This window comes from Tachysurus fulvidraco, chromosome 5 (assembly GCF_022655615.1).
Source record: "Tachysurus fulvidraco isolate hzauxx_2018 chromosome 5, HZAU_PFXX_2.0, whole genome shotgun sequence".
Classification (NCBI taxonomy): domain Eukaryota; kingdom Metazoa; phylum Chordata; class Actinopteri; order Siluriformes; family Bagridae; genus Tachysurus; species Tachysurus fulvidraco.
This window is the reverse complement of record NC_062522.1, coordinates 5,997,965-6,017,307: the sequence shown is the minus strand read 5'-3', so window position 1 is coordinate 6,017,307 and position 19,343 is coordinate 5,997,965. Positions and strand designations below refer to the sequence as shown.

Below are 19,343 nucleotides of genomic sequence, written 5' to 3'. Positions count from 1 at the left end.
AATTAAATGATTACTGATCAGAAGTTTAGTGTTCTGTGTTTAACGGAAACATATGGATCAAACCAGAGTTTGTTATATTAAACAAAGCTTGTCCTCCCGGCAAAGTCTTGAGGTGTCTGCGCAAAGTTGACGCACTAATAACAATACCATTTATATTACTTAAAGGCAGCAGTATCTCCCAATGTCTCAAACCCAAAGTAAAATAAAACCGGTTTAAACTTGAAAGGCGGGACATGATTACTTCCATGCAATCCACCTAAAATAGAGGGATTTTGGGGGATCTCATTCATTCAGAAAAACATAACAATGAATTTTTTTAAATGAAAAATTATCTCATAATTCTGAGATAATTAACTCGTTAATTCAGAAAAACATAGCAAATACATTTTATTTCAAGAAAAAATTCTCATACTTTTAATTCTCATACTTTTCAATTATTAAGTCATTAATTCAGAAAAACAGAGCAAAAAAATTTTATTCATGAAAAATTATCTCATAATTTTGAGATAATTAAGTCGTTAATTCAGAAAAACATTTTTTTTCCTCAAGTGAATGCAATACGCTTCCGTAGAATTAAGACCAGTTTGTAGATAATTCAGTTTTGTGGGTGAAATACACTTGACTCACGTTAGGGGGCAGTAACTAAAAAAAAAACTAAACTACCAAAAGTCCAAGAAAAGGAAGAAGAAGAATATTTTGCAGAAGTCAGGTGAGCTTTCTGACTTGACCATAAAAACAAACTATTTATATTTATTTATTTAATTTACAGGTTTATAAAATCATCATAAGATCTCGTCGAGTTAATAAAAAAAACATTTATTTTATCTGCACATGAGATTGTTTACTACGTTCGGCTCTAATTCCTGCTGTACGGCTTAAAGCTATGCTAACGCTTGCTAGCAGAATTTGGGCCGCGTTCCAAATACCACTGACTTTAATTTCTAAGTGCACTTCACTAGATGGGGATTGCTAGGAAACGCGCCCTATCTAGTGCACTACGTATCGGTTCTGTGACATTGGTAAATCAGGTGAGTTTTCTAGACAAAAACATTGGAGTTAAGTTTTATTACAGTTTGTATTTTATTCCGTATGTTTTCTGTTTTCTTATTAATTTATACATAACACTAAATGGTTAAATTCTTACAAAATGTTAAAATTAATAAATTCATTAAAATCAGAAAGGTTTTGAATATACATCATAAAATATTATTGTTTTGTTTTATGGTTCTAGGTTTATTCTTATTGATTCATATGAAGGTTTTTTTCTTGCTTTATATACAGAATTTACTTCTTTATTCTATTTCTTGAAGACGTTTTTTTTCTGTCTTTGTGCTGGCACATGAAGAGCTGCCAGTATGATGATGTCAGAAGAGATTAAACACGAGAACGTACCAGTGAGGATCTCCAGCGGTCCAGAGATACAGCACGTCGATGAGGCGTGGAGGGAAATGGAGCCGGATGTGTATCGGTGCTCCCGGTGTGGGAAGAGCTTTAGCGATCTGGGAATATTGGATACGCACTGCTGCGTTGACGCAGGAGAGAAACCGTATTACTGCTCCGAGTGCGGCAAGAGATTTCTCGAGCGCCGACACCTGGAGCGACACCAGCGAATCCACACGGGAGAGAAACCGTATCGCTGCTCGCACTGTGGGAAGAGTTTCACCCGAGAAGACACTCTGCAGCAACACCAGCGCCTTCACACCGGAGAGAAGCCGTATCGCTGTTCGGAGTGCGGGAATAGTTTTACACAGCAAAGTACTTTCCAGTTACACCAGCGCGTTCACACGGGAGTGAAGCCCTACGCGTGCCTGCAGTGCGGGAAGAGTTTCAGGCGGCAGGACACGCTCCAGCAGCATCAGCGCATTCACACTGGCGAGAAGCCCTACCACTGTTCTGAGTGCGGGAAGAGTTTCAGACAGCAGAGTCATCTGCAGTTGCATCAGCGCATTCACACTGGAGAAAAACCTTATCGGTGTTTGTATTGTCCGAAGAGCTTTAGCGATAGTCGGAATCTGAAGACGCACCATCACGTACACACTGGAGAGAAACCGTATCATTGTTCACATTGTGGACTGAGCTTCACTTATTCCAGCGTCTATAAGACACACAAGTGTGTTACGGCATAGGCGTCGCACTTAAATCTGTCAAGTCAAGAAGTGTAGCTATTACTGTATTTCACAAGTTTTGCCTTTCATATCACACTTGTGCTGAGCCTCAATGCATGTTGATGAGGTAAGACACAGCAAAGCCCAGTTTAATGGTCTGGTGTGGGTAAAAAAAAGAGGATTACTATGTAAACACATACACAGCATGTCCAAAATTGTGTGCACACTTGCCATCAAACTCCAGGAGTTTAGTTAATTTTCTTCAAGCAATGAATACAGTACCCTCTTCCTTGCTTGGAGATGAGTACAGTACTCTTTTGCTCATAGTATTGTTCAGTATTGTTCTCTTCTTCATGAGAGAGAGTGTACTGTACTCCTTAACAGGTGGAGGACCTGACGACCAGTATTGTGTGAGTTAATCCTTTTGCCCTTAATCTCTAGGGTTCACTAAAAATTAATTTTGGTGCAGGGTTGTAAATCCTGCCTAGGGCTTCCTAGCTCAAGTTGGCACTTCATCCTGCCTGCATGTCCTGTCCTTAGATAGTAGAGCATCTTCTCATATTATTAAGAACTTCTTGCTTTTGGTGCACCACTATGGTCAAAAACATTGAACCTAAACTAGCAACCACCGTAAACACACTGTCCTACTGCACTGTGATAGTATGGTTGCGATGTAAGTGATCTTACCTGCCCCCTTTTTCGGACGCAAAAACATTCTAGTCCCAATGGACTGCAAATTTCTCCTCCCACTCATCTTGGTATGCCTCTATTCCACGAGTTTGTGGTTTAGCCTCACTGTAATCAACCTTGTCAGACAAATTTGTTGTCATATTTTTTGTGGTGAATCCTCGCCACGATGATAGTGTAGTTAGTAGTAGCTGACATGTACACGTGCCTGCTGTCGTTCATTTGCATCTGGCCATCTGATTGGTTCTGTCTCGAACAGGAGCCAATTAGCATCGCTGTAACTGCCAGGTGTGATTTTCTTCTTCGTAAAAACTTTGCCATGATTTGGGTTTTTCTGTCGCTTCCTGACTTCTGAATAAATTATGCACTGGAAATCTGTACACAGACGTACAGGAACAGTTTTAGAAGCGTCCTCTAACAATGTTGCGGTGTTGGGCAGGGCGTAATCGAACAACCATGAAAAATATAGAAACTTGTGGTACTCTTTCTATAGTACAAAATCACTTCGTATTTTAAATTCTGCATAAGTTTTTATGCTTCGTACTTCGTACAAAATCTCACAATTACGCATGTTATCTAAACCCCTGGACTCGCATGTGCTACGTCGAACATCCTAATTCCACATTTATTTCCTATAACTTATAACTCCTATAATACTCCACAAGATGTTCTTCCATTTCCTTGACCTCCACACCATGTCTTCACTGAGCTGTGTGCTTTGTGCACAGGAACATTGTCATGCTGGAACAGTGTTTGCTTGTGTGCACTTTCTCACCTTAGTCTCAGACGTCACGCCCACAAACCTTCGACTGAACCGAATGGTACACGAATACGACACGGAAAACTTCAGGAGCCGTTGTCGGATTTTTGGATTTCCGAGAGACAGACTGCCTTGAAACAAACTTCCCTCGACTTCTCTCATGGAAGAAGAAAGCTGTCTTGTACAGAACTGACAATAAACGCTCATGAGGGTCAGATAAACACTGGCTTTTCCAAATGATGTGAATTCACAGACTCATTACTTTGCACGACTTTCTCAAACGAACAATCTACGGTTGCTCGCCGGTCTGTTGGTCTGTTTTTAAAGAGACTTTACATTTTTACACCCTTAAACATGACACTGAACAAAACAAACTGTGATTGGTTACTTTATATCAGTCAGGAGCCTTTGGTCTGAAGGTCTATTTTCACCCCAATGCTGTTAATGCAGCTTCACCTGCAAATACACGCCCCTTATATAAGAAACCAAATGGAGCTCAAACCAACTGGTTTAATATTATTGTGAATGTGTCACGGTGGAGAGCCGAACTCTTAGTCCCTCAGATACTTTAAATGAGAGCAACAATGAAAGAGGAGTAAAAAAAAAAAGAAAAAATTTTTTTTTTATTTTGTCAGATGACAAACATCTGTGATTTTTGGTACAGCTTAGATACAGAAATCCAAAACAAAATCCTTCACAACTGGAAGTGATTACATTGAAGAAATTGCCACAGGGAGTCATTTAGCTGTCATTTGCCATAGCCCTAACTCCCCAAAGATCTAGTAGACCAGGGGTGTCAAACTGGGACAAAATATAAAACTGAGATAAAGTCACGGGCAAAACTGATTATTTATTGAAAAATGAACTGCAATTAACTGATATGTAATGTTCAACCTTTTTCATATGGAAACAAACTTTAGTTTTGCTTAAACACAGGATTTGGAACAACTCCTGAGTTCTTTCCCGAGTCAATAACTCCTGAGCTAAACGCTGTTACTACACAAAACGCGGTTGTAGCTGCCTCTCTACATTACTACGATAGAAAAGAGGTATTATTTGTGTAGTAACAGTGTTTAGCTCAGGAGTTATTGACTCGGGAAACTCTAATCTGTGAATATGTGGCCAACTTCCTGCTCCTTCAGTTCTCTCCAGCGCTGGAAAGCTGATCCTATATTAACACGTCCTACTTCTTGCCTTATCGTAATCCTTTCTTCGCTTTCTTTCTTTGTTTTTATCCTCCATGTTAATGTGAAATCTCAAAATGTCCTCAAAAATCGGAGACCCTGCCTTTAACGACTGTCAACAGAGAATGAAGGGCTCTTGCTGTTCGCTACTACGCGTCAATGCAGTGGCAAGGCATTCTGGGATTTGTAGTATTAGCGGAGCATGCGGCTAGCCAGCTGTAATGCACATTTGATATGATCTCGAATTTGGCGGTGTAATTATATTTGGCCCGCGGGCCAGAGTTTGACACCCCTGTAGTAGACTAACAAGTTATTACATTTTAATTTCCATTATTGAAAGTAAGTAAAGTAAACGGTCTGTGGTTAAATGGTATTTGTTGCAGCAGTCTTTATGTACAAGCCACATTTAAGCTGATTGTTTGATTAATTGTTGATTAATTTACTTTAATCTTTGACTACTAAAATATTTTTTGTAATCTTTAATTTAAAATGTTTACGTTTTCAGCATTTTTTTTTATCTCTTGTCTAAGGGAAATAATGATGTAAGATTTCATTAACATCTGTTGAACCTAAACTGGCTTTATTCTTGATGTTTTGTGGATCAGAGACGGTTTAAAGTGTCTGAAAAATGATTTAACATTTATTTTTTTTATTTATTGTAATTAATGTTATTTTAATTTGAAGGTTGAACATGTAGGAACTCTGGACTCTGTGTTTGCGGTTGTAAAGATCTATAATCCCAGGTGCAGGTTTAAGGATTAACCTCACACAGTATTGTTTTGTACGTGGTATTGTTTGTACTGTGAGCACTGAGGAGCAGCATCTCTGTGGTAATCTCTGCAGAGTAATAAAGAAAAAAGAACATTTCTTCAACCTGATTTCTGACCGTCTCTTTTTGTAAGGGGAAAAACATTCCCAACACAATCGACATCCCAGCTGCCAGGTTTTTAGGCTGTCTATAGATCATGTTGATGTCGACAGACAAACAAGAGCTGCTTTCCTCTGTGACAAACAAATGTTTGGGATGATGACTGCTGTCTGGTTTAGATCCAAAGCCCGTGGTCCTGTAAATGCTAGGAAATCTTCAGATTATGATACACCAGATTATGGTGTCCTGATGGGGGTCGGTGACATTAGACAGACACATCGTTCATCTGTATGGACTCAATTAACGAGCAACAATTGACAAAAAAACACGAGTAAGAGCACTTTCTTAATCAGACAATAATGACAATTTTAGATTTTTTATTAAATAACAGTTGGTCCCCTGAGAAAGGTTCATAAGACAAGACAGCTAATTTCCCTACTATATAACCTCGAGCTAAGACTTCTGTGATTGGCTTAAATTACCCTGATTGACAGGTGAGACCTAAAGGCTAGTATGGTATTTAGCAAACAATTTTTTTAATGGTTAAACCTATATTACTTAATTTTAAAATGGAATTCTGGTAATAAGTACCAGGACTGCTTGATTTATGAGAGTGATACTTACTTGATACTTATTCATCAGAGAGACTGCACAACACAACTAATGTTTTTTTTTTTCTTCTTCATAAAATTGAGATATCATTAACCAGGACAAAAGTTAAACTGATCTGAGTTAAATTGTGCAGATTTTAATGCTGTCTGTAGAAGCGCTGAAGTTCCCCATGGCAAAGTCTAGGCCAACTCCCACTCCGCTCCCAACACCGTAAGCGGCGAACAGTGGCTGACTGGATGAGACACCGTGGAATGTATGCAGATGCACGAGTACATCATCAACACCATAGAAAGCCAGAGACGACGACTCCTGGTTCAGAAACAAGCCTACTCGGGGGCAGTACGTCACTGAGATCTCCTGCTTCTGATTGGCGTGCATAGCGGCGCAGCACATGTCTGACAACTCCAAACTCCAGGATTGGTTGTTGTAGCCAAGACCCGCCCTTGCGTCTGCACCTTTACGTGGCATGGAAGCACTGGCCACACCCACCGAAGAGCCCCGTCCACGCCACTCCACCTCCCAGTAGCAGCGTGCAGAGCTGAGTGGCTGGAGGCTGAGAATCTGAGTCCAGCTGTCAAATCTCTCAGGGACATCAGGGTACGATTGGGTGGTAGTATTGAGTGTTGCTTTGGTGTCGTCTTCACTGAGAACTAATCGCCTGTGTGCCGTGTTGGGATCAAATGTCAACTCACAGGCATCTAATAGAAAAAAGAGATAGTTATTTGTTTAATGTGTTCTTTAATAGACTCAGGTACAGACTCGAGACGTTTCCTGCGAACACGAACCTAATTGTTGTATTTGGTGCAATGCACATTTGAAGCCAGTTAGATGAAGCGTGACCTTGAAAAGTATTTGATCATTTTTGGTCTCAATCTTGGTTTGTTTTCATTTGATCCTCATCCAGACTAGGCCCTGACCTCCTCAATCTTGACACAAATATGGATAGTCCTGGTCTTGGATTTCATCAGCACACTAAGATGTGTGCTGAGTGACTCACATGAGGTGTTGGACATCCCACTGTTTGCCAATTTACTCTCTGATTTAAAGGAGCTCAAAATATAAATCTATACATTAATATCATTGGAATCTAAACAGACTCCAGTAGTTCTAACTGATGTCGAATGTCTTCAGTGAAAGCAGTTTAAATTAATGATGATATTACACTGTTTAAGCAGCTATAGTATTATTATTATTATTATTATTATTATTATTATAGATGTATTGTGCAACAGTGTTTGACTTAATTTTGGATGTGATGCTGAGGTTTTTTTGTGAGCGACTGAATGAGTGAAAATGTGAACTTTTTTGTGATAAACACCCCAAACTGATGTATAATGCCCACTGAACAGCCATAACATTAATACCTCCTTCCTGATGTTTTGTAATACAAAAACAACTCCACAAGGCCTCTGAACAGTGCTGTCGTACCTGGCACCATGATGTTAGCAGAAGATCTTGAGGTGGATTGGACCACTAAGCACCACATACCAGAGATGGGGGACTTGAGTCATATGACTTGACTCGAGTCAAACTTAAGTCACAAATTTGAGACTTGAGACTTGCTTTACAAATATTAAAAAAAGACTCGACTTGACATTCATGACTTGAGACTTGACTCAGACTTGAGTTAAATGATTCAAAGATGTGGGGGCTCGACTTGACTCGAGTCAGACTTAAGTCGCAAATTTGAGACTTGCTTGACAAATATTAAAAAAAGACTCGACTTGACTTTGACTTGACATTCATGACTTGAGACTTGACTCGGACTTGAGTTAAATGATTCAAAGGTGGGGGACTCGACTTGACTCGAGTCAGACTTAAGTCGCAAATTTGAGACTTGAGACTTGCTTGACAGATATTAAAAAAAGACTCGCCTTTGACTTGACATTCAAGACTTGAGACCCTTATATCACACCCACTAACAGGTACTACTGTAACGAAATAATCTGTTGTTCACGTCAGCCTTCAGTGGCTTTAATGTCGTGGCTGATCGGCATGTACTGTATTTGGATGTATCATGGATGAACATCTTATTCGCATGTGTGTATACTCACACTGCAGGAACTCGTCTCTGCTCCTCGGCTCAGGAGCCTGAATGCTGTCAATATCGATCTCTCTCACTGCAGGTGAAAGGGAGTAGGATGATGAAGTTGTCAGGAGAAATACAGTGGATTGTATACGTGTAAATACAGTATCTAGGGGAGGTTACGCATAGATGAAATGATGAAGACGCTCACGTGAATAGGTACGACTGAATGAAGAGTCTGCTGATGGAGAGTCCAGGAAAAGTCCAGGGTTTACTATTCAGAGGCAAAATCAGAATAAAATCAGTAACATTCACTAATCCTTTGATTCTTAAATAGGGTTCATGAAGCTTAGTCAGTGGTTCTGTGATTTACAATAGTCAATGTTAAGCGTTATCAATGTTGTAATGGCTAAAAATATAAAATGGTATCTGTTTAATAATTCAAAAATCTCTGATCAAAATAAAAAAAATGTCTATTTTTTTGTAGAATCTACTGCATTTTTTTTGTTCAGTGATATTTTACTACAAAGTTGAGAATTCCTAACTGATTTTGGTGCTGCTTTATTTAGTTTATTTAATATACAATACTGTGCAACATTCTTACAGCTGTAGTCAATCCAAAAAAAAAGCTTATATTTCTAATACTGATACTCTCTGAGTAACAATAGTTCGACTTAACAAATTTGATCCGACGACGGACGATAGCAGTACGACAAAATACTGAAAGTTTTGTACAACAGGCAATCATAGCAGCGTACGTGGTGCAATACTTTGGGATACTTTCACACATACAGAATTTCTGTGAATATGATACGATACTTTAGTGCATGTACAGTTTCATTTTAGGGTTACCATCATTGTTAAAGGCTTTACAGCAGATCGGATTATTTAATGAACAAACTTTCTATTAAATTGCACTGTACTGTAATTTATTAAATTGTTAACCGATTACTGTATAATACCTCATACTGATCACCATTCTTTAAGACTTCTGGGTAGGCTAGGTCATGATTCGACTTTTGATATTTTCTAGTTAGGATGGAGTCCTGGGATCTCCCTTGTAACTCGGAGACTAGCTGAAGTACTTCTACTTTCGTCTTTTCCCATTAGGGGTCGCACAGCGAATCATCTGTTTCTATCTCTACCTTTCTACCTTCTAACTATCTCTATTCTCTGCATCATCTACTCTCGCACCAATTACCTTCATGTCCTCATCCATATATCTCCACTTTTGATATCTTGACCTATTACCTGTCAGCTTCATCTCCCTCCTCTGTACATGTCCAAACCATCTCAATCTAGTCTCTCTGATCTTGTCCCCAAAACAGCCAACCTGAGCTGTCCCTCTGATGTGCTCGTTCCTAATCCTGTCCATCCTTATCACTCATAAAGAGAACCTCAACATCCTCATCTCTCCGACCTCCATCTCTGCCTCAAGGCTTTACTTCACTGTTACAGTCTCTAACCCATACAGCAGAGGTGCTCTCACTACTGTCTTCTACACCTCTCCTTTGACTCTTGCTGACTCTTCTGTCATGTAGTATTTTTTTAAACAACATAATGAAATGTAAAAAAACTGTGTGTCAGTAAAACAATCTGCTGTAAGTAGTTAAATATGTCTGTACTGGACAGTAAATGTTGGAAAGTTTCAGTGTTACCTTCGGTCTGCTGTCCCCCTGCAGAGACAAACATCAGTTACATTTACAAAGCAAAAATTCCAAGCATGTATGATTCAGGAGGTGATTGTATTGAGTGCGTGTGACTTACACTGATCCTGAGGAGACACTATTTCCTGTTGAATAGGTGTGGCTTGTTTCACTAGAACAGAAAAAGTCAGAGTAGTAACATGAAGCTTCTCAAGACAATTTAATAAAATCATTCTTTTTTTAAATAGAAATTTAAATTAGAATTGGTTTAGGTGTAGACACAAATCAGTGCAAAAATAATTAAATAAAATGGCCAGTGTGTGTGTCAGGGATTATTATCTCACCTGACTCTTGTCTCTTCTTCCTGTTTTTTGGTAACAGTGAGCTCAGACTCCAGCGATCAGCTGATTATTGACAAAGAAACAACAAACTCAGACATGTACATGACATAGTGAGAACTGTGTGTGTGTGTGTGTGTGCGCATGCATAGCATCTTACATTGTCTTTCAGGCTGCTGTCTGGTGGTTGCCGTCTGCTGGCTCCTGGTGGAGCTCTGTGACTCTGCATTAGCTAACGGAGAATAAGGTTAAATATGTGTAAGAAACAGAATAGTTACCTGCTTATCTCCGTGTTGAGATGCTGTGTACCTGTCTCTCTCTCTTCTCTCCTCTCTCTGCCTCTCGTCGACCTGATGGAACTTAAGCTCCAGGTGTCAGCTAAAAGAAAAGTGGAGTGTTAAAATATGTACATCCTTGTTTGCATGTGATCTTCTGCTAAAGCTTGTAAATATGCTTTAATTCACAAAGTACTGTATGTGCACCCCTGATCTTTACACCCATATGGGGTTCTTCAAAACTGTTGTTACAAAGTAAGAAGCACACAATTGTGTACATCGTCTTTGTCTGCTGTGGCACTACAATTTAGCTAGGAGGCTCAAACACTGTTCCACCATGACAAAGCACACAGCATCATGAAGACATGATGTATTGAGGCTGGAGTGAAAGAACTCGATTGTCCTGCACGGAATCCTGATTCTGGCTCCGACTCAACCCCACTGAGGATGAACTGGAACTGGAGTCTCTTCCCCATCCCAGTATCAGTATATTATGTCATTATTGCTCTTGTGAATGAAGGAACGAACACAAATCCCCACAGAAATGCTACAACATCTACAGTATAATGTATGTCTGTTCATCATTGGTAGCTCAGTGGTTAAAACACTGGACGATTGATCAGAAGGTTCGATGAGCAAGACCCTTAATGTGGTAGCCTAGTGGTTAAGGTGTCATGCTACCAATTAGAAGATTGTGAGTTCACTGGCACTAGTGGGCCCCTGAGCAAGGCCCTTAACCCTCAATTGTTTAGATGTATAAAATGAGAAGGTGTAAGCTGCTTTGGATAATGGCATCTGCCAAATGCTGTAAAATCTAATCCTGTAGATCTGTCCATCCTATTATATTCTCCTTTACATTGGAAATATGGACACGTTGTGTTATATCTCCATCCACTTCCTGTTCCTATACAACAGTTTCACTATATTGTTCCTGTGTGTCTATTTCTGTACATCTTACTTTAATACAAATTTTATTTATTTTCTTTGTTTATGTTCTGTAAAGCTGCTTTGAGACAATGTCAATTGTAAAAAAGCGCTATACAAATAAACTTGAATTGAATTGAAAAAGAAGCGAAAGGTGACAACGATGAGGAAAAACTCCCTGAGACGATATAAGGGAAGAAACCTTGAGAGGAACCAGACTCAAAAGGGAATTGTGATTCTTGGTGCAGTGGTGGCTAAGGCAGTTAAGGCTCTGGGTAGTTGCTCAAAGGATTAGGGTTCAAGCCCCAGCACTTCCCTGCTGCCAATGTTGGGTCCTTGAGCAAGGCCCCTAGCCTTCACTGCTCCAGATGTGCTGTTTCATGGCTGACCCTGTGCTCAGAACCCAAATTCCAATTTTGGGATGCTGTAATATATATGTAAAAAAATAAAGGCTTCTTCTTCTAAATCTAATGTGTTAATGGTATTGTGTGTGGTGATCATAATAAGACCCCTGTGTCCTGAATCATACACTGCCTCTCCGGTTGCTGTCTGCTCATCACTGTCTCCTGCGGTCTCTGGGAACTCTGCATTTCTCCGTTAGCTAAGAGAGAGAGACGGAGACAGACAAACATGTTAAACGACACGAGAGACACAGTCGTGCATCAATAAGACTGTGATATGATGCCACTCACCTGTCTCTCTCTCCTCTCTCCCCGGCCTTCCCCTGGACCTGACTGAACTTAAGCTCCAGGTGTCAGCTGTGAGATTAAAATAGTTATGAATACTTCTGTGTATCTACAGTATGTTCAAGGTTCTGGTCCTGGCCAAATCAGTGTGTTTCCTTTCCTTACTTTATCATGTATTATTGACACTGAACCCTTACTGGATCATACTGATATCAGACTCCAACTGTATATCTACTACATGTGCAAAACAACCCACTATGACACTATGACATGTTAAATATCTCCAACTGAGTAACCTTATGATGGCACACAGAGGAGCATACGACAAATTTTATTGCATGTGGAGACTTGAACGCTATTTATACACATGAGAATCAACTTGAAGCTTAAATATTTCTGTGTGTGTATTAAAATCACCTTGTTCCTGGTTTTCTCTCGCCTGTGTCGACTGCCGTAGAGAGCGTATACTCCAGGAGTCGGCTAACGAGGCAGAAAATAACGTAAACATTTTGGAATGTACAACACACAAAGACACGGTCACACACACACACACACACACACACACACACACACACACACACACACACACACACACAAAGACACGGTCACACACACACACACACACACACACATGCACACACACACACACACAAAGACACGGTCACACACGCACACACGCACACACACACACACACACACACACACACACACACACAAAGACACGGTCACACACACACACACACACACACACACACACACACACACACACACACACACACACACACACACACACACACACACACACACACACACAATTAATTCTAATTTCTAACATCAGACACAATGACAGCATTTTAATCTTAAACCCCCCAAACTCTTACAAACAAACACAATGTAAGTACACAGTGTATGATAAAGATTTTGTTTTTTAGTGTCTAATATTTTGTGTATATCAATAATGAACAAAATCACCATGTTGTGTATTTTCTATTTTTTGTTTTTTTTCACAAGTGGGATATTTCTCAGATAATAAACCAACACTTTGATACGCTCATGGTGTATATGTAGTTAATTCAAAATTCAGTTACACAACCTAACAAAACAAAGCGCTAAAATACGAAACACGACACTACAGCTTTTACTTGAGTCTTACCTTCTTGATGATTTGTGCTCCTGCTTTGAGATCTCGGTGAGTTTGGAGTCTCCCTCTCTGTAAAGGACATTTAACAATAAATCTATGCTGTATTAAACATCCAACATTATTTCTGAACTATATGAATCTATTCTGGTAATTCAATATTGTGTTTAGTAAGAGGAACCAGAGTGCTACTGTATTTTAAATGCAGGAACAAATGAAAACAGCTCTTAAAAATAATGCAGATGATGATGATGTTGCTGTTGTTGTCCTTTAGCTGCTCCCTGTTTGGGATCGGCACACGTCTTCACGCCGGATGCTCTTCCTGACACAGCCCTCCCATTTTATCCATCACTAAGTTTTAACCCCTCTGTGACTGGGTCGGTTCCCATCCCCGGGAATCGAGCACCATGGAAATAGTCGTGCTAACGATGTAATGAATAAATTTAGCTGTGTCTGCTAAATATCGTGTGTATTGCTACTGTATGACGAGTAGGGTTGCAAAGGGGTGGAAAGTTTCCGGTAAATTTCCAGGAAACTTTCCACGGGAACTTAATCTGGGGAATTTTGGGAATATTCAAAATTGGAAACTTTATGGGAATTTATGGAAATTTATGGGGATTTACAGGAATTTATAGGAATTATTTGGAAATATAGGGAAATGTATATAAACTATATCATATACAAACATGAATAAACATTTTATTTGGTCATAAGCAGACATGCATGCAAGGTAATACAAATTTTAAAAATGACGTCCTAATTGCAAGTAGAACTTTAACTGATTCTTTCATTGAGTAACACAAAAGCATAATAAACATTATTATGCTTGTAATAAACATAATAAAATTAACAATTGTAATAAACATATTTCCCTATGATTGCTGTAAAATGAAAGCATTCCCCATCCTTGCCCTTCTAAAAAAGTCCCAATCAAAATGTAAAATGAAGCATTTTTTCTCAAGCTTATTAGGTCTCTGCTTCTGTGGTAGTTAAAGCCTGGAAAATGGAAGTGAATACCCCCTTTAAGTGATATATGGAGGATTTTTTTTTTATTATTATTTCAGGGGGAGTGAGTGTTTGTGTGTTTGTGTGTGTGTGTGTGTGGGGGGGGGTCATCAAATGATCTGTGCATGTGGTAACTCCTAAGTTACTGCTTATTATGAGTTAGTAAGGTAGTTATTAAGTTTAGGTATTGGGTACCATTATGTAGAATAAGGTAATGCAGAATAAGGCATTAATATGTGCTTAATAAGTACTAATAAATAGACAATATTCTATTAATATTCATGCTAATAAGCAACTAATTAAATGAGCCTAAAATAAAGTGTTACTGTGCATGTTATGGAAAAATGCAAGTACCTGCAGGGGGTTTGGCCTCAATGGCCCTCCAGTAAGCAGTGTGCTGTGTGCAAGTGACCAATTAATGTAGGGTACAAATTCAACTTAAATTGCATTAAATCTTGTTTTTTAAAACAAAATTATGCTGCAAGATTATTTTTTAACTACATTTCAGTTCCTTGTTATAGGCAACTCTGCATTTTTTTTAAATTCCCAGTTTATTCCTATATATTCCCGTTAATTCCCATGGAAAGTTTCCAGCCTTGAAAATTCCCGGAATTTTGCAACCCTAATAATGAGTGAGTTATGAGTATGAGTTATGATCACCTTGCTCTCTCTCCTCTCTTCTCTGCCTCTCACTTGATCTCAGAGAGCTCACACTCCGGTTATTAGCTGAGACAAAAGTTGAAAAGAAATATAGATGAAAGTCTGTTTATTTACAGTATAACACCTTAAAATGCATCTTATACCTGTAACCAATGTACTGTATATATTTATACAGTATACATTTGTGTATAAAAGCATTGGCAAAATAATTTGCAAAACAATTGAAACACATGATTTCTTCTTTTTTTTCTTCTCACTGTTTTACTCTTAACACCTTTATCATAGAAAGAAGAAATAAATTTTGACTAGTCATGCAGTCAAGTGCAGTGGAGTGTAAAGCTTTGCATACTTTCTGGTGTGAAACAAAGAACATCAACAAGCTACATTAATATCAGCAGGACATTTAGTGTAATTAGACTTTCCAGAAGATATTATCATCTAAAATTAAAAAGCATCAGTAAAAATAAAAAAGTTGTGAAAATAGTTTGTGTGTGTGTGTGTGTGTGTGTGTGTGTGTGTGTGTGTGTGTGTGTGTGTGTGTGTGTGTGTGTGTGTGTGTGTGTGTGTGTGAGAGTCACCTTGCTCTCTCTCCTCTCTGTTGTAGCTTGCTCTTGGTCTTGGGGAATTTGTGCCTCTATCCACTAACACAAGGACAGAATAGTTTTGGTAAAACACCAGTGTAATACTGCTGTTGTGTGATGTGTGATACTGCTGCTGTGTGATGTGTGATACTGCTGTTGTGTGATGTGTGATACTGCTGTTGTGTGATGTGTGATACTGCTGTTGTGTGATGTGTGATACTGCTGTTGTGTGATGTGTGATACTGCTGTTGTGTGATGTGTGATACTGCTGTTGTGTGATGTGTGATACTGCTGTTGTGTGATGTGTGATACTGCTGTTGTGTGATGTGTGATACTGCTGTTGTGTGATGTGTGATACTGCTGTTGTGTGATGTGTGATACTGCTGTTGTGTGATGTGTGATACTGCTGTTGTGTGATGTGTGATACTGCTGTTGTGTGATGTGTGATACTGCTGTTGTGGACAAATAAAATTATTGCCATTTTGTGGCAGAAGAAGGATTTTTGGACAGATTCATATACTGTAGATGGTCTTGGAAGAGCTGCTGTTATGTGAAATAACTGATGATGCAAAAATGGCATCTAAGCTGATCTAACCACAGTGTGCTCTAAATGATGTGTAAAATGTAAAAAGAGGAAGGGAAAAGAGGAAGCGTTACATATTCTCTACATTCTAAAGATTAATATGAAACTGATTCGCCTTTAGCAGATGCCCTTATCCAGAGCGACTTACTCCTTTTAATACAACTGAGCAATTGAGGGTTAAGGACCTTGCTCAGGGGCCCAGCAGTGGCAGCTTGGGGGATGTAGGAATCAAACTTACAACCTTCCGATTGGCAGCCCAACACGTTAACCACTAGGATACCACATCCTTCATAGTGATAGTAATTCATCGTCTCACACACACACACATACAAGCGCACGCACACACACTTAATCAGAACACAAACCCAGACAGTAACCCTTAATAAGAAAATTTACATTTTTCATTGACACCTGCCTATATTCCCGAGGCTCTCTCTCTCTCTCTCTCTTTCACACACACACACACACACACACACACACACACACACACACACACACACACACACGACCAGAAAGACTTCTCTTGTAGCTAATTTCACCTCCTACATGTGGATGCTCTACATGTCCTAAAGTGTTAGACCATTTTACACATGTACCAAGACTAATAATCAATTCTTATCATTTTGGATAGAAATAAATAAATACTAAATTAGAATAAGAGACAGATTTAGAGAGTCGGTCTCAGTCCTACACAGACATTTCCAGAAGGTTGATTGAGAGACAGATTTAGAGACATTTATTTATATGCGACAGACATATTTAGAATAGCAGAAAACATCTAATTAACATAGTGGATCATCACATGTGAAATATTACCTGGGCCTCGGGCACTCACAGAGGGCAGCGGAGGGGGACCTGCTACACACACACACACACACACACACACACACACACACACACACACACACACACACACACACACACACACACACAGGCATGTGAGATTAGTGAGCAGAGACTAAAAACACAATCATCTGAATATTATTATATAGACATGTAGAGGTACCTTGCGAGCGACTACTTGAGGATTTTCCTCCAATTCCAGAAAACACTGAGAGACACAGAGAGAAAACATTCACAGTGTTGTAGCAAGATAACAGAATGTTATAGCAAGATAACAGAATGTTATAGAAAGATAACAGAATGTTATAGCAAGATAACAGAATGTTATAGAAAGAGCACCATCTGTGCACTGGGTTACATTTTACATCCTGCACTGATGCTACTCATCATATTTACTCTATATACCTCCTCTCTATCTATCTATCTATCTATCTATCTATCTATCTATCTATCTATCTATCTATCTATCTATCTATCTATCTATCTATCTATCTATCTATCTATCTATCTATCAGTAGTGGACTTTACTCACATTTCAAAATGCCCGGCTTCTGTCCACTCTGTCGGTCGATCACAGTGTACGGCATCACGATGAACACTGTAAGAACCCCAGCAGTGTTAGGGTTCAGCAGGTGTAAGTAATTGAACATCACCAAGAACCCTATACTGAAGAGTTATCCTACTAAATTCATTCCTCAGATGAGGTGATCAAGACTGAGTGAAGTTGAGTGAAATATGCATTGAAAACGTCCAACAACGCAGAGTGGTTATTTTGTGTTTCATGGAAAGTAAGAATTTCTTGATTCATCTGTGTGTTAGTGTGTGGAATTGTTCCTGACCTGTCTTATTAATTTTATCCAGTTCTTGGTTGCACACGTTCTCCACTTTCTCCCTGAGATCCGAAATGACGATTTTAACAGGATCGAACGAGGCGTCCAGATTCACCGTAAAACTGCCGAGTTCACTGAACTCTGGAGAACAAAGACACTGATACGTCTGTGGAAAGCAAAAGGAGAAAAATCAAGCAGGAAATATAACATGTCTACTATCAAAAATTCAATGAACAGTTTGGAAGAACTTTCATTCATTCATTTATTTTATCTACCGCTTATCCTAACTTCTCGGGTCACGGGGAGCCTGTGCCTATCTCGGGCATCAAGGCAGGATACACCCTGGACAGAGTGCCAACCCATCGCAGGGCACACACACACACACACACACACACACACACACACACACACACACACTCTCATTCACTCACACACACACACTACGGACAATTTTCCAGAGATGCCGATCAACCTACCATGCATGTCTTTGGACCGGGGGGAAGAAACTGGAGTACCCAGAGGAAACCCCCGAGGCACGGAGAGAACATGCAAACTCCACACACACAAGGCAGAGGCGGGAATCGAACCCCCAACACTGGAGGTGTGAGGCAAACGTGCTAATCACTAAGCCACCGTGCCCCCCTTAACCGAGTACTGTACAACTCTATATCACTGATCATACAAATCTTTTGTAAGAAGGTAATCATTATTGTTACAGCTATCACTCTACATATATCTATTGCTAGTGAGCTAGCTTGTACAGAAATATGGACACTCAGGGTTGTAACCGTACAGTGGTTATGTGTGGTTAAAGTAGCTTTTTTGAGCTTGGTGGTCTGCTAACAAAAGATACGCTGTTTTATCTTCTTCGCACATTGAATGTAACGAGGTGATGTCATTAGTATTAGTTCTGCTGCCTCGGGTCATTTCTGGCATGTACACCTAAAACGTTCTGACCCCTATGGCTTTCTGTACTTTAACCCTGCCAGTGACTGGATGCTGTACATCCATACAATAGGATCCTATGACTTTTATTAGAATTTTATTTACATTTTAGATTATTTTATTCATATTTCAAAGACATTTAAAAGTATCATGACACATTATCAATACTTTCACTTTCCCAGTCTTTGTTTCTACTACAAGTGACCTGACGTGCAGTGAGCTACGGAGCCAACTCTGGATTTGTCATGTTTTTATTTTTAAAAATTAAAAAAAAAAAAGGTTTATGTTTAGGTACTGTACCTTGAGAAAGTAGATATTGTCCTGACATGTCACAAGCTCTTTTAAATCAGAGTCTTTCTTCCTCAGCTGACTGATCTCCTTCTCCAGTTTGTCCACCAGCTGCTGGGCCTCGCTGATCTTCTCTTGCCCAGTAGAGCTCATCACCTGCTGGATCAGATCTGCCATACGCTGCACTGAGTGCTGAAGCTCACAGAGCACCTTGTCTGTCTCCTCGCTCACTGACTCGGATGAAAGCTGAACACACACACACACACACACACACACACACACACACACACACACACACACACACACACACGTACACACACACACACACACACACACACACACACACACACACACACACA

The 19,343-nt window shown here is 39.5% G+C and overlaps 2 protein-coding genes across 6 annotated transcripts in view; one reads left to right on the top strand and one right to left on the bottom strand.

The window, feature by feature from the left end:
- The first annotated feature begins 668 nt into the window (after positions 1-668).
- Positions 669-4,463, top strand: LOC113640799 (gastrula zinc finger protein XlCGF49.1-like). The gene is made up of 2 exons (XM_027143447.2): positions 669-709; positions 1,346-4,463. The coding sequence occupies exon 2, from the start codon at positions 1,356-1,358 to the stop codon at positions 2,124-2,126; it is 771 nt and encodes a 256-aa protein (XP_026999248.1). The 5' UTR covers positions 669-709; positions 1,346-1,355; the 3' UTR covers positions 2,127-4,463.
- A 1,503-nt stretch (positions 4,464-5,966) lies between these two features.
- Positions 5,967-19,343, bottom strand: part of trim25l (tripartite motif containing 25, like) — a 15,002-nt gene continuing 1,625 nt past the window's right edge. The window contains exons 3-21 of one of the 5 annotated variants that reach the window (XM_047813784.1): positions 18,997-19,230; positions 17,761-17,917; positions 17,454-17,519; positions 17,085-17,129; positions 16,895-16,936; positions 15,493-15,555; positions 14,915-14,980; positions 13,265-13,321; positions 12,529-12,591; positions 12,118-12,183; positions 11,955-12,026; positions 10,536-10,604; positions 10,387-10,458; positions 10,233-10,292; positions 10,010-10,060; positions 9,901-9,918; positions 8,454-8,516; positions 8,271-8,336; positions 5,967-6,914 (exon numbers count right to left, since the gene is read on the bottom strand). In XM_047813784.1, the coding sequence (XP_047669740.1) occupies positions 6,337-6,914; positions 8,271-8,336; positions 8,454-8,516; positions 9,901-9,918; positions 10,010-10,060; positions 10,233-10,292; positions 10,387-10,458; positions 10,536-10,604; positions 11,955-12,026; positions 12,118-12,183; positions 12,529-12,591; positions 13,265-13,321; positions 14,915-14,980; positions 15,493-15,555; positions 16,895-16,936; positions 17,085-17,129; positions 17,454-17,519; positions 17,761-17,917; positions 18,997-19,230 (1,908 nt within the window). In that variant the 3' untranslated portion in view covers positions 5,967-6,336. The remainder of the gene's footprint in view (positions 6,915-8,270; positions 8,337-8,453; positions 8,517-9,900; positions 9,919-10,009; positions 10,061-10,232; positions 10,293-10,386; positions 10,459-10,535; positions 10,605-11,954; positions 12,027-12,117; positions 12,184-12,528; positions 12,592-13,264; positions 13,322-14,914; positions 14,981-15,492; positions 15,556-16,894; positions 16,937-17,084; positions 17,130-17,453; positions 17,520-17,760; positions 17,918-18,996; positions 19,231-19,343) is intronic. The other 4 variants (XM_047813785.1, XM_047813787.1, XM_047813786.1 and 1 more) reach the window with 4 other exon arrangements.

Coding starts and splice junctions, on each gene's coding strand:
- LOC113640799 (XM_027143447.2), top strand. CDS start 1,356: ATGATGATGTCAGAAGAGATTAAACACGAGAACGTACCAGTGAGGATC.